This window comes from Erigeron canadensis, chromosome 8 (genome assembly GCF_010389155.1).
Source record: "Erigeron canadensis isolate Cc75 chromosome 8, C_canadensis_v1, whole genome shotgun sequence".
NCBI classification, from domain to species: domain Eukaryota; kingdom Viridiplantae; phylum Streptophyta; class Magnoliopsida; order Asterales; family Asteraceae; genus Erigeron; species Erigeron canadensis.
The window spans coordinates 29,158,569-29,178,044 of NC_057768.1; the positions used below are offsets into that span (position 1 = coordinate 29,158,569).

General features: G+C 33.6%; 2 protein-coding genes across 3 annotated transcripts; one reads left to right on the forward strand and one right to left on the reverse strand.

Moving 5' to 3' along the window:
- The first annotated feature begins 1,056 nt into the window (after positions 1–1,056).
- On the forward strand, positions 1,057–5,600 carry LOC122578488 (proteasome subunit beta type-3-A). Its single transcript, XM_043750462.1, has 7 exons — positions 1,057–1,203; positions 1,776–1,957; positions 2,156–2,263; positions 2,739–2,828; positions 3,589–3,673; positions 4,912–5,006; positions 5,306–5,600. Exons 1-7 carry the CDS (start codon positions 1,198–1,200, stop codon positions 5,352–5,354), a joined length of 615 nt encoding a protein of 204 aa, XP_043606397.1. The 5' UTR covers positions 1,057–1,197; the 3' UTR covers positions 5,355–5,600.
- Positions 5,601–8,739: 3,139 nt separating this feature from the next.
- LOC122580239 (ubinuclein-1) lies at positions 8,740–18,934 on the reverse strand. 2 transcript variants are annotated; one of them, XM_043752516.1, is made up of 13 exons: positions 18,450–18,934; positions 17,703–17,789; positions 17,455–17,547; positions 17,248–17,324; positions 15,633–16,209; positions 13,741–13,849; positions 13,163–13,272; positions 12,954–13,040; positions 11,302–11,427; positions 10,638–10,769; positions 10,499–10,546; positions 9,911–10,009; positions 8,740–9,454 (listed from the first exon to the last, which is right to left on the reverse strand). In XM_043752516.1, the coding sequence occupies exons 1-13, from the start codon at positions 18,789–18,791 to the stop codon at positions 8,978–8,980; spliced, it is 2,364 nt and encodes a 787-aa protein (XP_043608451.1). In that variant the 5' UTR covers positions 18,792–18,934; the 3' UTR covers positions 8,740–8,977. The 2 variants fall into 2 exon arrangements, with proteins under 2 accessions (XP_043608451.1, XP_043608452.1); XM_043752517.1 differs by having other exon boundaries at positions 13,741–13,846; positions 18,450–18,933.
- Positions 18,935–19,476: the final 542 nt, after the last annotated feature.

Here is a 19,476-nt window from a genome sequence, read left to right on the forward strand (position 1 = left end):
GTTGGGGGGCTTTAAGTGTACCTCACTAAAGTCAACAAGGTCTCTTTTTGGAAAACAAGAAATTTTATAAGAACGCATAGAAGGGGTTACCGGCTCTCCAAGCTACTCTTTTATAATTACGAAAACTAAAAAGGGAAACATATGAAAATTAACTCCATATAAATATTGAATTTAGTTAACCCCCTTTTTTTCCAACTTTAGTTAAACAAAAAATTTGTAGTTTGTTATATCTAAACTTAAGACAAATACAAACAACAATTTTAGACTATAATTATGAAAACTAAAGAAAAATATATAATTTGAAAAGTACATATCAATTCATCAACAAAGACCATCTCGAGCGTTTTGATTTTATTTGGGTTGTTCTACTCCTAAACAGTTCATACATGCACAACACAGAGTCGTAGATGATGGTTAACTTGTGTTGGCTTAAGATCTTCAAGATGAACTAATGTGGTTTAGTTTTTGATTATTGAAAAAGAAGCCACGATAAACCTATAATGGACAACAAACTAAATTAATAGGGATAATAATAACATAAGAATTTAATGTTAAATAATAATAATAATGATTAAATATGAACAAAGTATATTAAAAAAAAAAAACCCTCTTGGTAGTCGACTTCTTGGTAGGCGACTATTTTTTTGTTTTGGTTATAGGTTTTTGTTTTTTGTTGAGGATATATAATTATTATATAAATTTTAGGAGACTTTTAAGAATAAATTTTTTTTTATTAATAATAAGGTATGCCTATAGACTTAATAATTAAAAAAAGTTTAAAAAAAATAGATGATTAATAAGGAGAGATTTTTAGACTAAGGAGGAGGATTAAGGGTGTCAAGTGTACTCTAACCTCATCTTTTAGTTTTATTATAGATAGATAGATATCGTTGCTGCTTACCAAACACAACCTAAAGATTAGTTTACACCTTGACACTTTAGCTCTAACCAAATAAAATAATTGTGAGGGGTTTCAAGTGTCAACATTGAAGTCACCAAGGTCTATTTTGGTAAAACTAGCAAATTTATAAGAACGCAGGAGGAGGGTTACCGGCTCTCCAAGCTACTCTCAAATTTAGTTTTTCTATTTATCACTCCTCCCGATCGATCTACCAAACCAAACCAAATTCACATAAAAAAAAAAAAATTTTAATTATCATCTTTGTTTGTTTTTCTGGTGTTAATCTCAATCAATCGATGTCGGTAAGCCCCCACATTTTTATATCTATTATTTGTCAATTGTATATACAAAACCTATATCTGTTTATTTACTGTCTCCTCTTCAATTGTTTACCAAAAAGTGGTTTTTATCATATGTATAAATTGGTATTTTCTTCTAAGTATTTGTTGTATAGAAATATATGGATGATAAAATCTGACCTAAGACCTCGGGACAGCTTAGACATGTAACCACATATGTGTGTGTGTATATATATATAGAGAGAGAGAGACATAAAAAAAGTAACTCCCAATGCCGTCTTCCACGGGTTTTGGGTCCCAATACCGTCTTCGACGGTGTATGGGGGAGGTTGATATGTAGACAGCCTCACCCCTACCAAAGGTAGAGAGGCTGCTTCCAGGTTCTACCATAGGTAGAAAAGGACCCCCAGCCTTGCTGGGCATGAGGATTGAACCCATGACCTCTGTTTCCAGAGATATATATATATATATATATATAGAGAGAGAGAGAGAGAGAGAGAGTATAAAAGGAGCTTTAGCTGTTTTAGACTTAAGCCACCGTTTATACTTGCTATTTAATGATGTTTTATTAACAGATATTTGAGTATAATGGGAGTGCTCTAGTAGCAATGGTAGGTAAAAATTGCTTTGCTATTGCTAGTGATCGGAGGCTCGGTGTTCAGCTTCAAACCGTCGCCACTGACTTTCAAAGGATTTTCAAGATTCATGACAAGCTTTTTCTTGGTCTTTCTGGCCTCGGCTCTGACGTGCAAACTCTGTAAGTATCAATTGTTCATGCCGTTGCTTTGCTTTACGGTTTCACCATCACGATACTACCCTTTCGTTATCTTTTTGCATATGCGCTGAAGGGAAAGTTTTCGACTTTTACATGGTTCATGACTGCATTTATGCTTGGCTGATTTGGGTGTGTAAATTACATTTTTTTTTTTACGTTTCTGTTATTTTGTCATTTTAGGCATCAGCGTCTTGTGTTTCGCCACAAACTGTACGAGCTTCGTGAAGAAAGGGATATGAAGCCTGAAACTTTTGCCAGTCTTGTATCTGCCATTCTCTATGAGAAAAGGTTGGAATCACCACAACTTTATCTTTCGTATTTGGTCTGTGTTTTAAATCTCTATGCCTATGTAACAGATGCATACTCCACTGTATTTCATCATATTTTGGATTAAAGACATTTTTGAACACTGAGCTTTTAAAATATTCAAGATAATCAAATCTTATTCATGCCTGAATCATGTTATTTTCTAGATGCAAGTGGTTTTTTGAATAACTACTCTGTAATTTTTTTGTAAATGAATCAATTCTGAATAACGTGTCTGACAATCTGAATAATGAAAATCATCATATGCTGATAATGGTATTTTCTTTTAATGAAAGGTTGTGTTGTTTTGTATGCAAGAAGTTCTTTTTATCCTCTGAATAAGTTTTTACTGTTACATTCTTGAAGTCCTGTATATGCTTTGATCATATGAGTTATGGCCGCCTTTAGCTTCACTAAGCTATGTAAATGTTAAATTAAAATCTATCATTCTGTGTAGGTTTGGTCCTTATTTCTGCCAACCTGTGATCGCTGGATTGGGAGAGGATGACAAGCCATTCATCTGCACAATGGACTCTATTGGAGCAAAGTAAGTCTACTACTTATGAATCGTTTTGTTAGTCATACTTTTATGATAACCAGACTCCTTTAGAGTTTTCATTTTAAAATTACACGTGCACTCATGTCTACATATATACTTGAAGTCACAGGGTAATGGTAATGTGATTATGATGTAAGATGCAATTGTAATAGGAAAACTAGACATTTTGGGTTTGTTTAATAGTAGTTAAAATGTGAAAGCCAAGTCGGTCTTTGTCAACGAGTTTGCTTTAAGTTGGAATATATATTATACATTATTACTTGGAGGTTTTTTTTTTTTTTTGTGCTTCCAAAGCTGTGGTTAGTTCTTCTCCCACTAAAATGCTGACAACATCCATGAGTTCTGAACCACTCTAGCCTATACAAGTTTCTGGATGTGACATGACCATTTTTTTTATTTTTTTTTTTGTAAAAGTCACTATGTGCTACAATTCTTATAGCTATCTAAAAGTTATTGTTTAGGATCGATTACTGATGAGGTATATTGCTCCTTTTTTTGGCATGGGGTCAGATCACTCGACAATTGACTTCAATAATTATTCTTGCTAATCCAGTTTTCTTTTGTATTGATATTCTCATATTCTCTTCTTTCTAATTGTCATTTAGAAAGAATGCAATGATTTGTTTTTTACAGTGTTAACTTATATCTTAATTAAATGTCTGAATTATGGTCATTTTATTTGATGGAATTGAGAAGCATGTGAAGCTGGTACTAATTCATTATCTTTTATTTTTGAAATCAATCATAGAGAGCTTGCAAAAGATTTTGTTGTTGCTGGGACAGCATCAGAGTCTCTTTATGGTGCATGTGAGTCGATGTTCAAACCTGACATGGTATGTTTTTATGTTACAGTTCTTTAGCTTTTTGTTTAATTTAGTGATATCAATGATTAATTGTAACTGGTCCTGTGTAATTCTTTATGTCACGAGCCATTAAAAATACCCAGTTTTATGAAATTTTTGCTATACTTTTTGAAAAGTGGCCTTCTAATCTGGGTGTTGAAGTTTTAGACCATTGACATGAACATGTCAACAACTTGGGTTGTATTTTCTTAATAAAAGGTGAAATAGAAAAGTGAGCTATAATTATAAAGTAATGGGACACTGTATGCAAGTGTTTTAAACCTCGTAATACATTTTATTTGAAAACCAAGTATATTTATGATATAGCTCTGATTATCACATTTAATGGCACTATTTATTTATCAACATAAACTGTTAACGTGTCAATCCAATCCGAGCCACCTCTTTTGCTTGATCCATTTGGACCCGTTACAAATCCAAAGACCCACTTGTTTTGTACCTGTGCTATAATATTTAAATGGATCATTTCTGCAAAAAGAACATAAGGGTAAGGGTTGTAAGTAATAAGCAATACTCGCCTAGGAATCACCAATTGAAGTATAGTGAAGATTTGTTAAACCTATGTCTAATACATATAATCAATCGACATGTCGTACGTCCAAATATTCCTTATTGTCTTTTTTTGCGTATGGGAATACAAAAAGCTCTCTGTTTTCATATTTTTGTGGAAAATTGCTTAGGGGATATAAAAACCCCAAAATTTCAAGTGTCACCTTATTGTCTTTTTTTGCGTATGGGAATACAAAAAGCTCTCTGTTTTCATATTTTTGTGGAAAATTGCTTAGGGGATATAAAAACCCCAAAATTTCAAGTGTCACCTTATTGTCTTTTTTTGCGTATGGGAATACAAAAAGCTCTCTGTTTTCATATTTTTGTGGAAAATTGCTTAGGGGATATAAAAACCCCAAAATTTCAAGTGTATTTGACGATTTTCTTAAGACTGGGATGCCAATTTTGCTAATCTACTTTTAAAAGCTAATATCTCATTGGAACAAACTAAATGGAAATGTTTAATTATTTAAATTGGGATGTAGAAGTATGGGGGATTTTAATCTACTTATATCCATGAAAAAGGGGTAGCTAATTCAAAGTTTTGTATTGCTTGCCAAATCCAAACCCACTGAAATCCACAGATGTATACCACTAGCTAATATGTAATTTGTTCCCGAAATGCTTTATATATTAATCTCAAGCGTTACTGTTTGCAGGAACAAGAGGAGTTGTTCGAGACCATCTCCCAAGCTCTTCTATCATCTGTTGACCGTGATTGTTTGAGTGGTTGGGGAGGGCATGTATATGTTGTGTAAGTTTCTTGCCACGTATATTGCTTCTTCCATGTTTTGTATTTAGACATGGCAAAATGAACGAGGTGCATGGGTAACGGGTCAAAGTGGGCGTCGTTTAGTACATGCCAAAATAAAACCGGTCCAGTCGGGACGACCTTAAAATGCTTTTTTTCTTGGGTGGGGGTGGGGGGTATAGGTAAACATATCCCAAATCAGAGCATCTGTATATAAAGAGGTTGAAACTATCTCCTTTAATGATCACACATGGTGCATATTATTTAAGATATTGATGTGATACAACATGGTTTTATTGCAGTACACCAACTGAAGTGACAGAAAGAATCCTGAAGGGTAGAATGGATTGAGCTTGTCACAAAGAACTATTAGCCTCGAATCTGTATGATTAGTGATACGAACAATTTGGCATTCGGATTGGAGGTGAGTAAGCTGGGGCACTGATTTGATGAGGTTATTGTATTGGTGTCTGGTATCTTATAAAACTATGAAGGTAGTCTTGTGTTTTTGGCTTGAAAATTTGACCAAATTTTAGACTTGTATGGTAATGTTCTGTAACAGTCATTTCATGTCTCTCCAAGAATGTTTTCCTTCAACTTTGCGTCCTTGAATATTTAATGTTCAATCTCTCTGTCCTATCTACTAATACAGTAGAAACTCGATAGATTAATTCTTGATTAATTAAGAATTGGGATGAGATGGTAAACTAATAATTCGTTAAATTTATAAGGTAATATAGTAATTCTTATAGAGACCCCATACAAGATATAAGTTAATAATTTTTTATGAACTTAAAATCACGTGAATGTCATATAAATGTTTCTTGACAAATAACTGAACTCTCTTTGTTTCTTGTTGAAAATAGTTGCAATTTAAATGTTTTTAATTTTCCTATCATCGTAAGAACTTCTGTGTTATTTTGTCATAGGTTAACAACAAATTGTTCAATGTGATTGCTGCTTTCATAGCTCTCTTTTGCCCCCAGCATAGAACTTTCATCATCTACTTCATAACCTGCTAAAAAGCTCTCAATAATTGTCACTCAACATCTGTGCAACTATATTTTCCTCTGTGGTTTAGACATCTTTGACATCCACAACATTGTGATAACTTAAATCCTTGATCAAATTTTAGAGTTCTTTAGTGTTTTCACCACCTACCTGTTTCTAAAAGCCATATTATCTGTTAATTGAAGTTTACAACGACAGAAAACAGGTGGCAATTGTATTTGCACTAATCAGTGCGTCGCTTAACATCACTATTTTTGGGGGAGGAAAGTGTAAAATACTCTAAAGACCGTGTAACTATTGTCCCTCGAGCCCTCGACTCACCTGCAAACCATAGTTATTAAGAACCTGTTCTTGCAATTGCATTTGGGTAAGAGCCGTAAGATTTGGGATATCCTTGTGCTGCTTGCATAATGCTTTTCGAAGCTCGTGGGCGGTGGGTCATTGTTGCTTTTTTTTTCACACCTTTGAGAAGGAAAGCAAGTTTGAAAGGCCCTATCAAATTGGTCTTCATTTGTATCATGAGATGTGATAAATGGACTAATATTTTTTTTGTTTAGTAGACCCATAAGTCAATATATTTACCATTATTAACCTTTTTGGATAAATAAAACTAATGATTATGTTAGATAAAAATTAATGTTTTTACTCTATTCTATTTTATTTATTTTTCTAACTATTTATAATATTTTTACTCTTTTAATATAGTTATTAAAACAAATAATATAAAAGTATAAAAACTAAAATAATTAATTACCTGTATTGACAAAACCACTCGTGAAACAAAATTGGGTATATAATTCTAGACACGGTCTATATTTGGTTTCTCATAGGTTTTGGTCAAAATTCCAATAAGAGGTGATAACAGACATTAATTATTGTCCTTATAATCTTTATTTTCAGGGCAATTGTGAAAGCTTTGTGATGTTGAATATCTTCTGAACCATTCTAGAATGGGAAAAATGTTGTATTGTCTCTTTTGTCTAAAGAATGAACGATCACACCAAACTTATTAGCAATCATAACACCCGCATTGGACATTTTCATCTAGTGTTCATATGGACAAGACGAGCCAAAGAAACACAAGTCATGATACAATGAATTTATATCGACAACAAATATATTCGAGTAAAAAGATATCATATCGATTTTGTAACTCTTCTCTCATTTATTGTCGAATATACTCATGAAAATTGTCTCTCAGAGTCTAAGACAAACAACTAGTACTCGATATCCACAATTTCCATCTCCGTCACCATTTTGCATGTTTGTTATGTATGGTCGTATGGATGAAATCATTTTAGAATATCTCTATTATATTTAAACCACTTTATGGTAACTCTTCGTTTAAGTCCATCATGTGTGAACCCTCAAACTCATATGGGACCTCGTTCGAGTCTATCATTGGCTCGTTGTTCAAATCAAATTTCAATGAAGTGTGTTTGGTAGGCTCCGTAATCGAATCAAAAAAGTAAAGCATGATTAAACAAGTATATCTGGTTGAACAATATTCGTCAACTTTTTTTTTTCAATTCGAGGTTCCCGAATGTTGGTTGTATTCGGGCGGAATGTATCTTCAGCTTTGTTAACCAACTTTTTTATTTCCCAAGGATGGCTTGATAAAATTATCTTCAAAACGTTGCAGTTCATTATCACAACAAACACGTCATACTGCGAACGACTGAATAAAACTTTCATTATATTGGCCCTATTTAAAGTAGAGGGACTTTCATCTTCTAACAAAGGAAGGAACTTCAGTCTCTTGGACATTAAAATCAAACCTTTTACTTTTATCTATAGAGATAGAGGCTCTAACTATTTGATTAATTGGCAATATATTAATTATCAAGTGAAAGTATCAACAACTTTATTTTATTTTTTTTATTTTTTTTTGAAAGGCATATCTAGAACTTAATTAAATGTAAAATTAGAAACTTTAATATTTATTAACTAACATTAAACGAAAGATAATATTTTTTAGACTAACAATTATACCCTTAACCAACTGAATTAGGTTTGATTATATGAGATTTCATTATTTTCATAACCTCTAAAGCTTTTTGTAAACGCATAAAAAGCTTTTAAAGAAAGGATACAACAATCGTATTTAACATTTTTAGAGAAAAAAAACATCAACGGCCAACTCTAAACAATAAAGTCAGCCACAAGCTCGACTGCTTGAGCCACCGATTCTAGGCTACTAGCTACAAGCTTTTGCCTAACAATCCTAGGTCTTTTTCTTAAAAAAAAAAAAAAAGAAAATGATTAATCCTCTTAACAAAATAGCCTAAAAATCCTCTTAATTATTGGATTATTACATGTGAAAAAATCAAGGGACAAGATTAGAAAATAAAATTAGTAGATACCACATATCATCCTCTTAGAGTGTTAGGAGGATTTTTAGGCTATTTTGTTAGGAGGATTAGTCATTTTCCTTAAAAAAATACATCCAAACACTAGAAGAGTCTCAACTCTCAACTATAAACTTTTACAAGGGAGAATAAGCGTTCATTTGATCTTGATCCTTGTGGATCGAACAGGGGCCTGGACTGGATCTCCAGGGCTGTGGCCTAACACACCAAACCCAATGCACGAGGTGGGTTCTCTTGGGTTTTTTTTCTCCCATTTGCCTGCAGAGACTAATAAGTTTACATGAAACTTTACCTACCTACACTTTTAGCTCAAGAAAACCATTATGTCACCGCAAAAAAGGATTGCACAGTTAACATAACAAAAACTCATATACTACGTCATTTACTTGAGAATCTATGTAGCTCAAAAGAGAAAGATAAATAAAAACAAAAACCACTAAAAAAAGGTGGCTGGCTATATGAGTAACCCAACATCCTAAATCTATAAACTTTATACTAAGTCAGCGTTTGGAGCTCAAAATGCCAAATCCAGAACAACCATGAAGTACAATTCATTTTAACATTGTTGCCCTAGATTTAGTCAGTTACCTCAAGTTAAACCCTGTCAACTGAACTATTCTCTGGTGCCTTTGCAAGTGGTGCGCTAACAGAAGCAGGAGTAACAGGTGGCTGAGCGACAGACTTTACAGGACCACCAAGCATTTGCTTATTTGACTTCCGTTTTTCATCTCCTTGTGCTAAAGTCAACCTCTCAGGTTGAGCTCGACCATCAAACAACTCGGTCTCGGGCTTCCTTTTTGCCTTTTTCTTTACCACCACTTCCGTTACTGTTTTGTTCTGATTGTTAGCACTACCCTTTAGCTTCTCCTGTTTTGGCTTGTCTGTATGCACAGAATTAGGTGGCTGTGCAGCAGTATTAGAAGCCATTGTGTTGGATATTGATCTGATGGGTGCACTTGAATCATTGACTAGCTTATTAGAGGGGTGTTGCACCCGACTAGCAGCAGGGTCAACCGTAATAGCCTCTGCTTTTGGGGCGGGTAACTTTTTCCTCATAATGTTCTCCTGGTCCTTTAATTAGAAGAAAACAAAAATTGATCCCATGTTAGCTAAAAGCGTCAGCACAATCAGGTACACTTGTAACTTGTAAGAAGCGGTGGCAACTTCGACCCATTTACATGTGAATGGGTTCATTCAGATTATGTTTTATATAGAGTATTTAACAGTTCAAACAACTAAATTGAAAAATAAAAGCTAAGGAGTTGATAATCGCCCTGAAGAGTATTTTTTACTGCGCTAAAATCTTCTAAACCTCTGTATCTAATAACAAATTATTACTGACATTTGATACAGAAACTATATCATGGAAAACTATAACTTTCAAGAAGAAAAAGTTTCTCATCATCCAAACCCAATGCATTCCAACCATACATCAAAACCTTATTTGTACCCGTTGCCAGACCCACCGACTCACCCATTTTGTCACCACTGTAAAAGAAGACTATTAACATTTTTCCTTATTAATACCTTGCGCCTCTGTAATGATTTTCTTCTTTCTTTTGCCCTACAAATTGCTCGTTTTATCCCGTGGTTATCCATACAGCCTTTCGGCCACAGTTCTGCAAGCTGCAATATAGACACAAGACATGTAAATATCTTTTAACCTTGTTCAATGCGAGTAACAAATCAAAAGTTCACCACTGTTTGCAATGTTTCATAGCAAATACCATGAATTAAAACGTGAATCTAGTGAGTTAACCAGAGTGAACCCTTTTACCCAAACAACAATGTGAATCTAATGTTTCAGATGAACCTACAAGGCTACAAAAATTCATGTAAAACCACCTTATCGAATGAAACAATCTTACAGGTCTTATGCATAAAAACGAATTTTGGGCAACTATATACCCATCTGTTTCCTTCTTAACTACAAGTACTATTAAATTACAGATAAAACATAACCAATAATTAAATGGGGGCAATTGCCAAATGCACAAAAAAGAGCCAACAAATACAAAAACGATTACGCACTATCAGATTAACAAAATGTACTGCTGAAGAGTCGGATGAGCGCAAAGGAACAACAATAAGATAGCAATTCTAATACATGCTTACCTCTACGTAAAGCTTTCTAAGTTGGGGACCAGCATCTTCATCGAGGCCCTGGTGAATATATGAATCTATCAAGTAAGATACTCTGGAAAGGAATTGCAAAAGGAAAAACTACTTAGGATTAAGAGTTGGGGTAAAGTACATCAACATATTGATCATAAAGATCGCAAATTTTATCCTCTAAAGCCTCATCTGTAGTAAATTTGTTTTTAACTTTTTCTTTGGTGCTAGTTTCCTGGAAATCATCAGATGAACCAGCCTGCTGCTCAATAGCCTGACACAAAAAGAACATATTAGTGCAACAGTAAACCATGATAACTTTTGTCAGTGTGGAATTATAATGTTTGTGCCAAAATATTTAGAATGAAATCTACCAAAAGGAGTTTTAACATGTATAATTATCATATCAACCATGACATCTGTTAATGGGTGAAACAAGCTCGAGCCCAAAGAGTTCATTCTTTTTGGTGAGATTCGGGCCAGTCAGTTTGGCTTGACCCGCCATCACAATTTAGTCCATTATATAACCAAAAGTTTTTTAATAAAACAATCCAGGAGCTTTTATGCAATATATTTGACTTCATCATTTTGAGACTCAGTGTGATTTTCGCCTTGATTGAACTGTTCGACCTGTGTGTGTTCTAAGTATGTTTTTATGCCTAAGCCATATGCCAATTCAAAATAAAATACAACTGTACTCGGCACATTGATAATTAAATGGATCAAAATTGGCACATCTACTTTACAAATGCCTTTTTACCAACTGCAGATGCATGCCACCAATATGCAATCTAGTGAAAGAATACCTCAACTTTCAGCAGCGGAGCCCGTATCTTAACCATATCAATTACTTCTTTCTTTAACTGCTGTAACTTTGCATCTTTCTCTTGTTTGGCAGTCAGTCCCATTTCAACCATGTTTTGAAGATTTCTCTGAAACAATTTAACAAATAAGAAAAGACCAAAGCAATTGGAACAATGCATATTAGCTTATCAAGGTGCAGTAAAAGAGAAGGATGCTCAGATACTATAGATTAAACTCAGAAACATATTCATGGGATGAATCTTTCAATAACTTTTATCGTTGTTAGTCAGCCAAATAAGTAATTAACCAGTGTCTATGTGAAAAAAAGCTACACAAAGAAAGATATCTTATAGCACCTAGCTATATGCCTCACTCAAAATTGTCAGAATTTCATTGTATATGTTTAGTTTATTGACATATGCAATAAATATATTTATACGGATAAAATAAAAATAAAAAAGCAAATTGGGATGTTCACACCAGCCAAACACTGATCTAATAGCGCTATTATTTCAATATCTAAACTGATTCAAATATGTTGATTAGGAATGAGCAACATTACCGAAATGCCGAAACCAAGCCGGTACCAGTACCGATGGGGATTCGGTCTCGGTATCGGTATTTAGTATGAGTTGTTCTTGGTTTTGGTACCAATCGGTTCGGTACCGAGGAAACCGAATTGTGTACCAAAAACGTTTTCATGGGCATCTGGTAGGAATGGGACAACACAATATGTATTCTAATAAGCAAGTATTAATTGTTGTGTAACTATAATAAAATAAATACGGTTTTATTTGATAGGATTAGTGTTCAAAAATGTTGCAGGTAGATCTACATACAAAAGCTTCTTGACTTATTATCTTATTTCTATACATCCAGTGGATTCCTAAAACGTTGCACTTGATTAGCATTTAGGTCCTAGACCATATACTCAGAAAGCATATTTAAGTAAGAGGATTATATGCCAGCAAAGAAACACTACCAAACTTCTTATCATACTCAAAAATTGTGAAAATTCGGTATCCAATAGGGACAATACCGAAATACCCAAACCGGTACCGATATCGAAACGGTACCGTACCTATGTAATCGGTACGGTATTCGGTTTTCACTTTGGGCTACTTTCGGTATCGGTTCTAGTCGGTTTCGGTATGGTTCCGTACCAAAAACCATCCCTATCTGGCCAAGAGACATGAAATATACAACAATTCATTGCATTACATTTAGTGAAAGTTGGGACTGCAATGGGCAGGTTGGTTATTGATCAAAAGAGGTAGATTTTTTACACTACTAGGTTTGGGTTGAACCAAATACTCTGATAATAAAAGCTTTTTTTTACAGTTAATGTGTCAGATATGATTACAAAAGTATAATATTTCAACATAGATGATAGATCTTATTTAATAGATGAATTTTGAGACTTTATGCATTCCAAATATAACTTAGGTGAATTATAACCCATTTGAGTATTTGACGGTTCAACACATTTGACTTGCTTCCTATTTAGCTAGAGTTTTATTTACTCAGTAGAGGTAAAACATAACCAAGATCCACCCATACATAAATAGAATACGCCCCCAGATAAATTTAACTATGAAACATAGGCCAATGACAAAACATTCAGTACATGAAGTGAGAATGATATATGTTATACCTTCAATGATCTGATCTGTATCAGATGACCAAGGATGCTCATCAAACGATTAAGTAACTCCTTTGACAGTTTTCCATATATAGTATGCTACAAAATACAAAAATGTAACATTTTAGTTATGTACTGTATGGTACAAAGACAAACAGCTGCAAAAGAAACGAAAAAAGACATAATTTTATTTAAAATACAAAAAATGGAGTGTAAATTACCGCCACCCTAGCAACTTTAGCCAGCTTTTGCTTTATTTCGGGGGGCATTCTCCTTTTGACAACCTGAGATGCATTGTCAGCTTCAGGAACCTCCATACTTGCTGGCCTTACTGTAGTGATTTCAACATATGATTAATAAAAGAAAACCTTTATCTACTATCAAGTATTAATCGAAACTAAATATGGCGAAATAGGCAGACCGGCCGTACAAGGTAACAGGTGATCACAAATCAGTATGTGTGAAGATCAAAACAGGTTGGGTAAGTAGGGTTGATCTGAATAAACTTTAGATCTTCAGTCAAAGAATACAATCTTTTAAATAACTGCTATTATATAGGATTTCACAAATCATATTATTTCAGTAATAACTTTTATGACAATAGAATACACATGAAGGTTTTATGCCCTTATTCATTAGAAATTCAATTCGACACTTTTGACCCGTATACTTTCAAGCTGATAAAATTCCGACCTGTTTGACCCTTCATAACCCAAAACGGCTAATTCATAAGTTAAAGGGTCTATATTGCCCGCCTCTAGTCAAAATTAAGAATGACCAAGGTAATTGTGAAACTTACTTTCTGCAACTGTCTTCTCCAAATCCCTGATAGCTTTTTCAAGCATCAAACTTGTACCTTTAGGTTTTGTGCTTGAACCTTCCTTTCTTGCCGTTTGCGGAGTTTTCTGCTTGAAAATAACATCCAGATCAATATTATAATTCGCAATATATTTCCTTTATAGCAAGGCAAAAGCAGCCTGATTATTAGAATCTTTAGCACTCTATAACTCAATAAAAGATCTCGGTAATAAAGTAACAATTAATGATTTTTATTGTAAAGGAAAAGATAATATACCAAAAAAGCACATTGGTACAGGACATTTATACACGAAAATCTGTATTGTTTTTACAGACATGGCATCTGAATTAAAAGCCACAAACACATTCTCGTAATCGTCAGCTAATAACTTAACAAGACATACAAAATCGAGTGATGAAGAAGGGGAAATAGCAAAACTTCTATAACATAAGCACGTAATCATATTTCTCTCAAGGGTGTCTCCTGATAGCATTAATAAACCATAAACTACTATAGTAATGTATTCCATACAGCTCTAAAATTTAGATGTAACCTACAGTGTATTTGTCGTCGTCACATTTTTATTATCAATTGTCACTCCTATCATCACGTGACATATCTGACGTGCCTTACTTTTTTTTTGTCCACGCATTATATGATGAACCGGTCAGATACCATGACGTAAATGTTTCAAAATTCATATGTACAAACATATTAGCACATAATACCAAAAATAATAATAATAATGAATAAATATCTAATAAGTCTTAAAAAATAAACTTTAACTGATTTATTAGTTGCATTATATTTAATGTTATTTGAGATATATCACACGTGATACCCTACACGTGAATAATTATGTTATTACCAAACAAATTACTTCAATTCTAGCTAGGAGGGTCTTATTTTTGGCCTTTTTTGTACTCCACTGGCTATTAAAGCACTTCGCTATTACAAATCAGGTGTAACAATCAAAATAATGTTAGCCTATATAAAAAGGGTGACAAGTGTTTATCTACAATTATCTCTTATCTAACTCCTTATTGTGTCTAATGAGGGTAAAATCTTCAAAAGACCCTGACTGATTAGAAATTTCAATTGATTCAATAATTGGGTGTAATTTACAGGATATATGGGATCATTCATGTAACATGTAATAAGGGCAAGCAATTTCATTTTCAGTATCACCACTGTCTTCCCTGAGCATCTTATTTGTCAAAAGTAACTAGGTTCCGGTTGTCAGCAAATTGAATCTTAAAAAGACTCTAGACTTGCAAGGAAAGCTAGTTATCTAATGGTTTTCTCCAAATTGGATCATTGGATTTCCGGTGACGCATCAAGGATTGAAAGCCGTAGTTGATTTAACTTCCCCAAAATATAAAATAGATAGATACGGTAGTTATAAACTTATTAGGAACAAATTAATACTTACAATTGTGAAGAAGCAATGTCAAAAGTCATTTTTTTTCTATAGAGTAGGTCAACACTTATATAAGCTAGGATTATGTATATATAAGGATTAATACATTTAACCTTAGTGCCTTATGACAACGTCGAGGCACACATCTTTTTTTTCATTTCTCCTTGGATTCCTCAGTGACCACCTTACCTTAGCCCATTGACAACCAAGGCAACAATATGTGCTAATATGCTGGTGAGGAAATTTTTATTGCTGTGCACCCTCTGGGCATTAATCTCACCTACTATTTCAAGGCATGTTTGCCTATAATAATATAAGCAAAACTTGCAAGTTATAGGCATTGTTAAGGGTTCATGTCTATGTCATCTCACATAGGTGGATATGCATCATAATTCAAAGGAAACATGTAAGAATAAAGTAAAAACAAGCATAAACTACATCAATTGGCATCCAAATGAGGAAAGATATTCACCGGTTGCTGGGCAATCTCTGAAGCCTTGGTGTCTGCCTGTTGATGAGTTACATCTCTCTCCCTTGACAAAGCTGATTGATTCAACTCCTCTGAGTTAGGCATTTGTCCTTGAGACTTCGGTTGCACATCAGTACCCTTGTCAATGGTCCTTTGACTGGGAAGTGCAGGAGAAGGACTTCCATCTTTCAATTTGGAACCATGTTTTTTGGACGGAAGAGCCCCAGTTTTCTGCTTGTCAACTTTCTTTGCTGCCTGCTTAGCTTCACCGTTGTATACCCTTGTTGGAGACGGATCCGTTAAATTTTTAGAATCAGAAGGTTTCTTCACAACGGTTCCAAGAGCTATTATTGGACTCTGGTATTTCAAACCTTCAGAGTTTACATTCGGTGAAGTAATACTACGGGATGGAGTGGTGGAGTTCTTGTCTACTGATGTCACTAATTTCTTCCCTTCCTTCTTACTAACTTTCATGTGTTTATTTGGCACATTTCCATCATTGTCTTCACTAAAACCTTTTGTTAAGTCCTTCCGTCTCCTCTTTTTGGGTTGCTCAACTGGCAAAGCAGCGGGCTCGTTCCTATTAAGAAAAACAAACTGGAATCGGCAAAGAAGCAGAAATAAAATAATCCAAAAGTTCGCTGCATTTAAAAATGCCAGTTATCATCACAAACCTCAAATGTCTAACAAACCCAAAACCATACAAAACTTAGTTGTTGTACATTGATTCATGTAGTTCTCCTTAACTACTGATTCTCTTCTGTTGTTTTTTCTAAGAACATCAAAAATATAGTTCATGTGTATAATACCAATATACCATGAGTGTCCACATCTGTGACAATATATATTACTCTTTATGAAGATCAGAACATGCTTAAGAGACAAGATTTTTTTCTAAAGATATAAATATGACAAAACCTAAACAAAAAAGAATGACGTAAAAAGTTCAATGTTATCTGAACAAAGAGTACCTTAAAGGGCTTTTTAGATTAGTCCTCCCATTTAACAAGAAAGACTAAACATTTATGCTATGGCTAACATTATCAATATTTTTCAATTGTAATAAGCACTATTTAAATACTAGAAGCTTGAAAGCTGAAACTACTTGAAGAAGATGAAGATATAAACGAAAAATAAGGGAAAATTTACATATACATCCTACTTAAGAGACATAATTACATATTTATCCAAAGTGCGAGTTTTTAATGCATAAATACAATGCTTCCAAAGCGTGCTTTGGATAGATATGTAATTATATCTTAAAAGTGGGATATATATGTAAATCTCCCAATAATAGGACAAGTGCAAACATCTGCTCGTTCTCCTAGTGAACAATTAAACTATTACCAAGCACCATACAACCAGTTAGAAAACTATATACTAGTCACATGACCTACTGGATTTCTTTTATGGATCTTATATAACCTGATTAATGATATGTAGATGTGAACAAAAGTTAATAACACTCAAGACCACCCATAGGCATCAACAACTATATGAGATCAACAAGATATGCCATTAAAACGCACAATATGTAAGATATAATCATGCGAAAAAATCCATGATGAGCGACAAAGGTAAAAGGTTTAATTGCAAAAGGGTATAAAGAGAAACTGACATGCGCTCCAACTTCCCGCGGTTGACAAAAAATCCATCATGCTTTATTGCTGAATTATCAACCTGGAAATAATCATCCTGAAAAGTAGAAAGAGCATGAGTACTGTTAATTCTAATCGAATGCAAACAGAATTGGACCCAGCAAAAGATAAGTACTATAAGATCAGAAAATATGGCACATATAAAATGCAATAGTGGCTTCACTAACCAGCTCGGCGTCATCTATAAATGAATCGTCTGTGTCATACTCATCATCATCAGGAACATCATTGAGATCTTCCTCGTCGCTGCTATTTTTACCCTAGACGTATAAAACATAGCACCATAATATAATCACACAGAAGATTCCAGATCATATTTCCTATGTAGTCAAAAGTAATTCGAATATGCAATTCTACATATTTACAGATGAAAACAATATGGATCATCGATAGCAAAATGACCATAAGACCATACCATGTATAAACGTTCAATCTTCTCAATGACTGCACTAAATCTGCTACCAGGAGGTGCATCATTTCCTTCATTTTCAGGCTTATCTCCCTGCAAAATCCAAAATAACTATCAAAGAAGTTTGCCACACAAACATTAAAAAAAAAAAAATCTCCCAAAAGTAAACAAATTAAGACCGATACATAAAAAACTCCAAACGTTCTTCACCTAGGTTTCCCATGCCTAAAACTACTGCACCAAAAAAAAACCCGAAATGTACTTCTACCAACAAATACATAATAGGCAACCAATTCCCACAAACTATACATTCCACGCAAAAAACAAAGAACTAATGGTCTGATTCTGTTGAAGAAGTGCTTAAGCAATTCGGCATAAACCCGGATAAAATAAATTAAATCAATTAAATTCCAACAAAACCCTAATTTACAATCATCAATTACATAGCATAAACATATATTCAAAAATTCAGTTCAAAAATAAATGAATAAAACATTTATTTTAACGACAATCGAACAAACAAAAATTATGATTAAACCCTAACTTATTTAACCCAAAATTAAAACCGAAATCAATAGCTCAATTCAAAAAAATTAATTTTACCAAAAAAAAAAAAATTGACTAATAATAATTACTATGCATACAGCCATTAAAAAAATAATAATAATAAATTTAACCTAAAATAATCAATTAGATTACAAAATTAAACAAAAAAAATTCAAAAAAAATATTTTGAAAAAAATAACACATTACAGGAAGAGAAGGCGCAATGCGAGAATCAAGAGCAGAAGGAATAACAGCAACGGATTGAGGTTGATCACCAGCTATAGATACAGAATTAACCACTTTTTCTGTATCTATATTTTTATTCTTATTATTATTATTATTATTTTCATTTTCATTATTATTATTATTCTCATTTTTCTCGGCGGCAATTTTATTAGCCTCCTTCATACACTTCTTCCATGAAACAATTGTTGTTTCTCCTGGCCGGAGCTCAATCTCAAACCGCTGCCGTCCTCCGCCGTGCAACACTGTCACCGGTGGCGACGACGACGATGACGAACCTTTGCCGGTGGTTCCGCCGTCCTCCATCGCTGTAAATTGAAGTTTTTAATATTTTGTATGCGATTGATTTAATTTACATTTACTATGTGATGAAAATTGAAAATGAATAAACCCTAATTTTAGTGAATTAAATTTGGTTATTTTTGGGGTGTAATAATAGGCGCCTAATAAATTTTTTTAATCTGTATTTTTGTTTTATGAATCTGTTAAAGGGAAAATATTTAATTTTTATTTAATGTAATAAAGTGGTTAAATTAAATGATAAATGTGTCTTTTACCCAAAAATAACCAATTTTACTATGGCCCACATACATCAGCCCAGGCCCAGATTTCTAACGTGGCAAAAATAGCTCTAGTGACGACTGACTAGTGAGGAACCCTTTGACCATTCGTAAATTCTTAAACACTAGGTGAACAGTACAGCTGTAAAGGTATGTTTGTAAAATTAACTATTAGCATTTTACCCGCATAATTCAACGGTGATGGTAATAGCGGTGGTGTGGTAGTGGTAGTGGTGTGACGGGTGGCGGCGGTGTGGTTATTGTTGTAAACATTATTAATGTAAAAAGTGTAATGTAGTTAACTTAGGAGTTGATGGGTCTTTGTTATAAATTATTTCTTTAAAAATATTATATGTTTAAATTAATGAATAAAAGAAAAATAATTAATTCATTAAGAGTGAAATGGTCATTTCACATATGGACATTTTTAT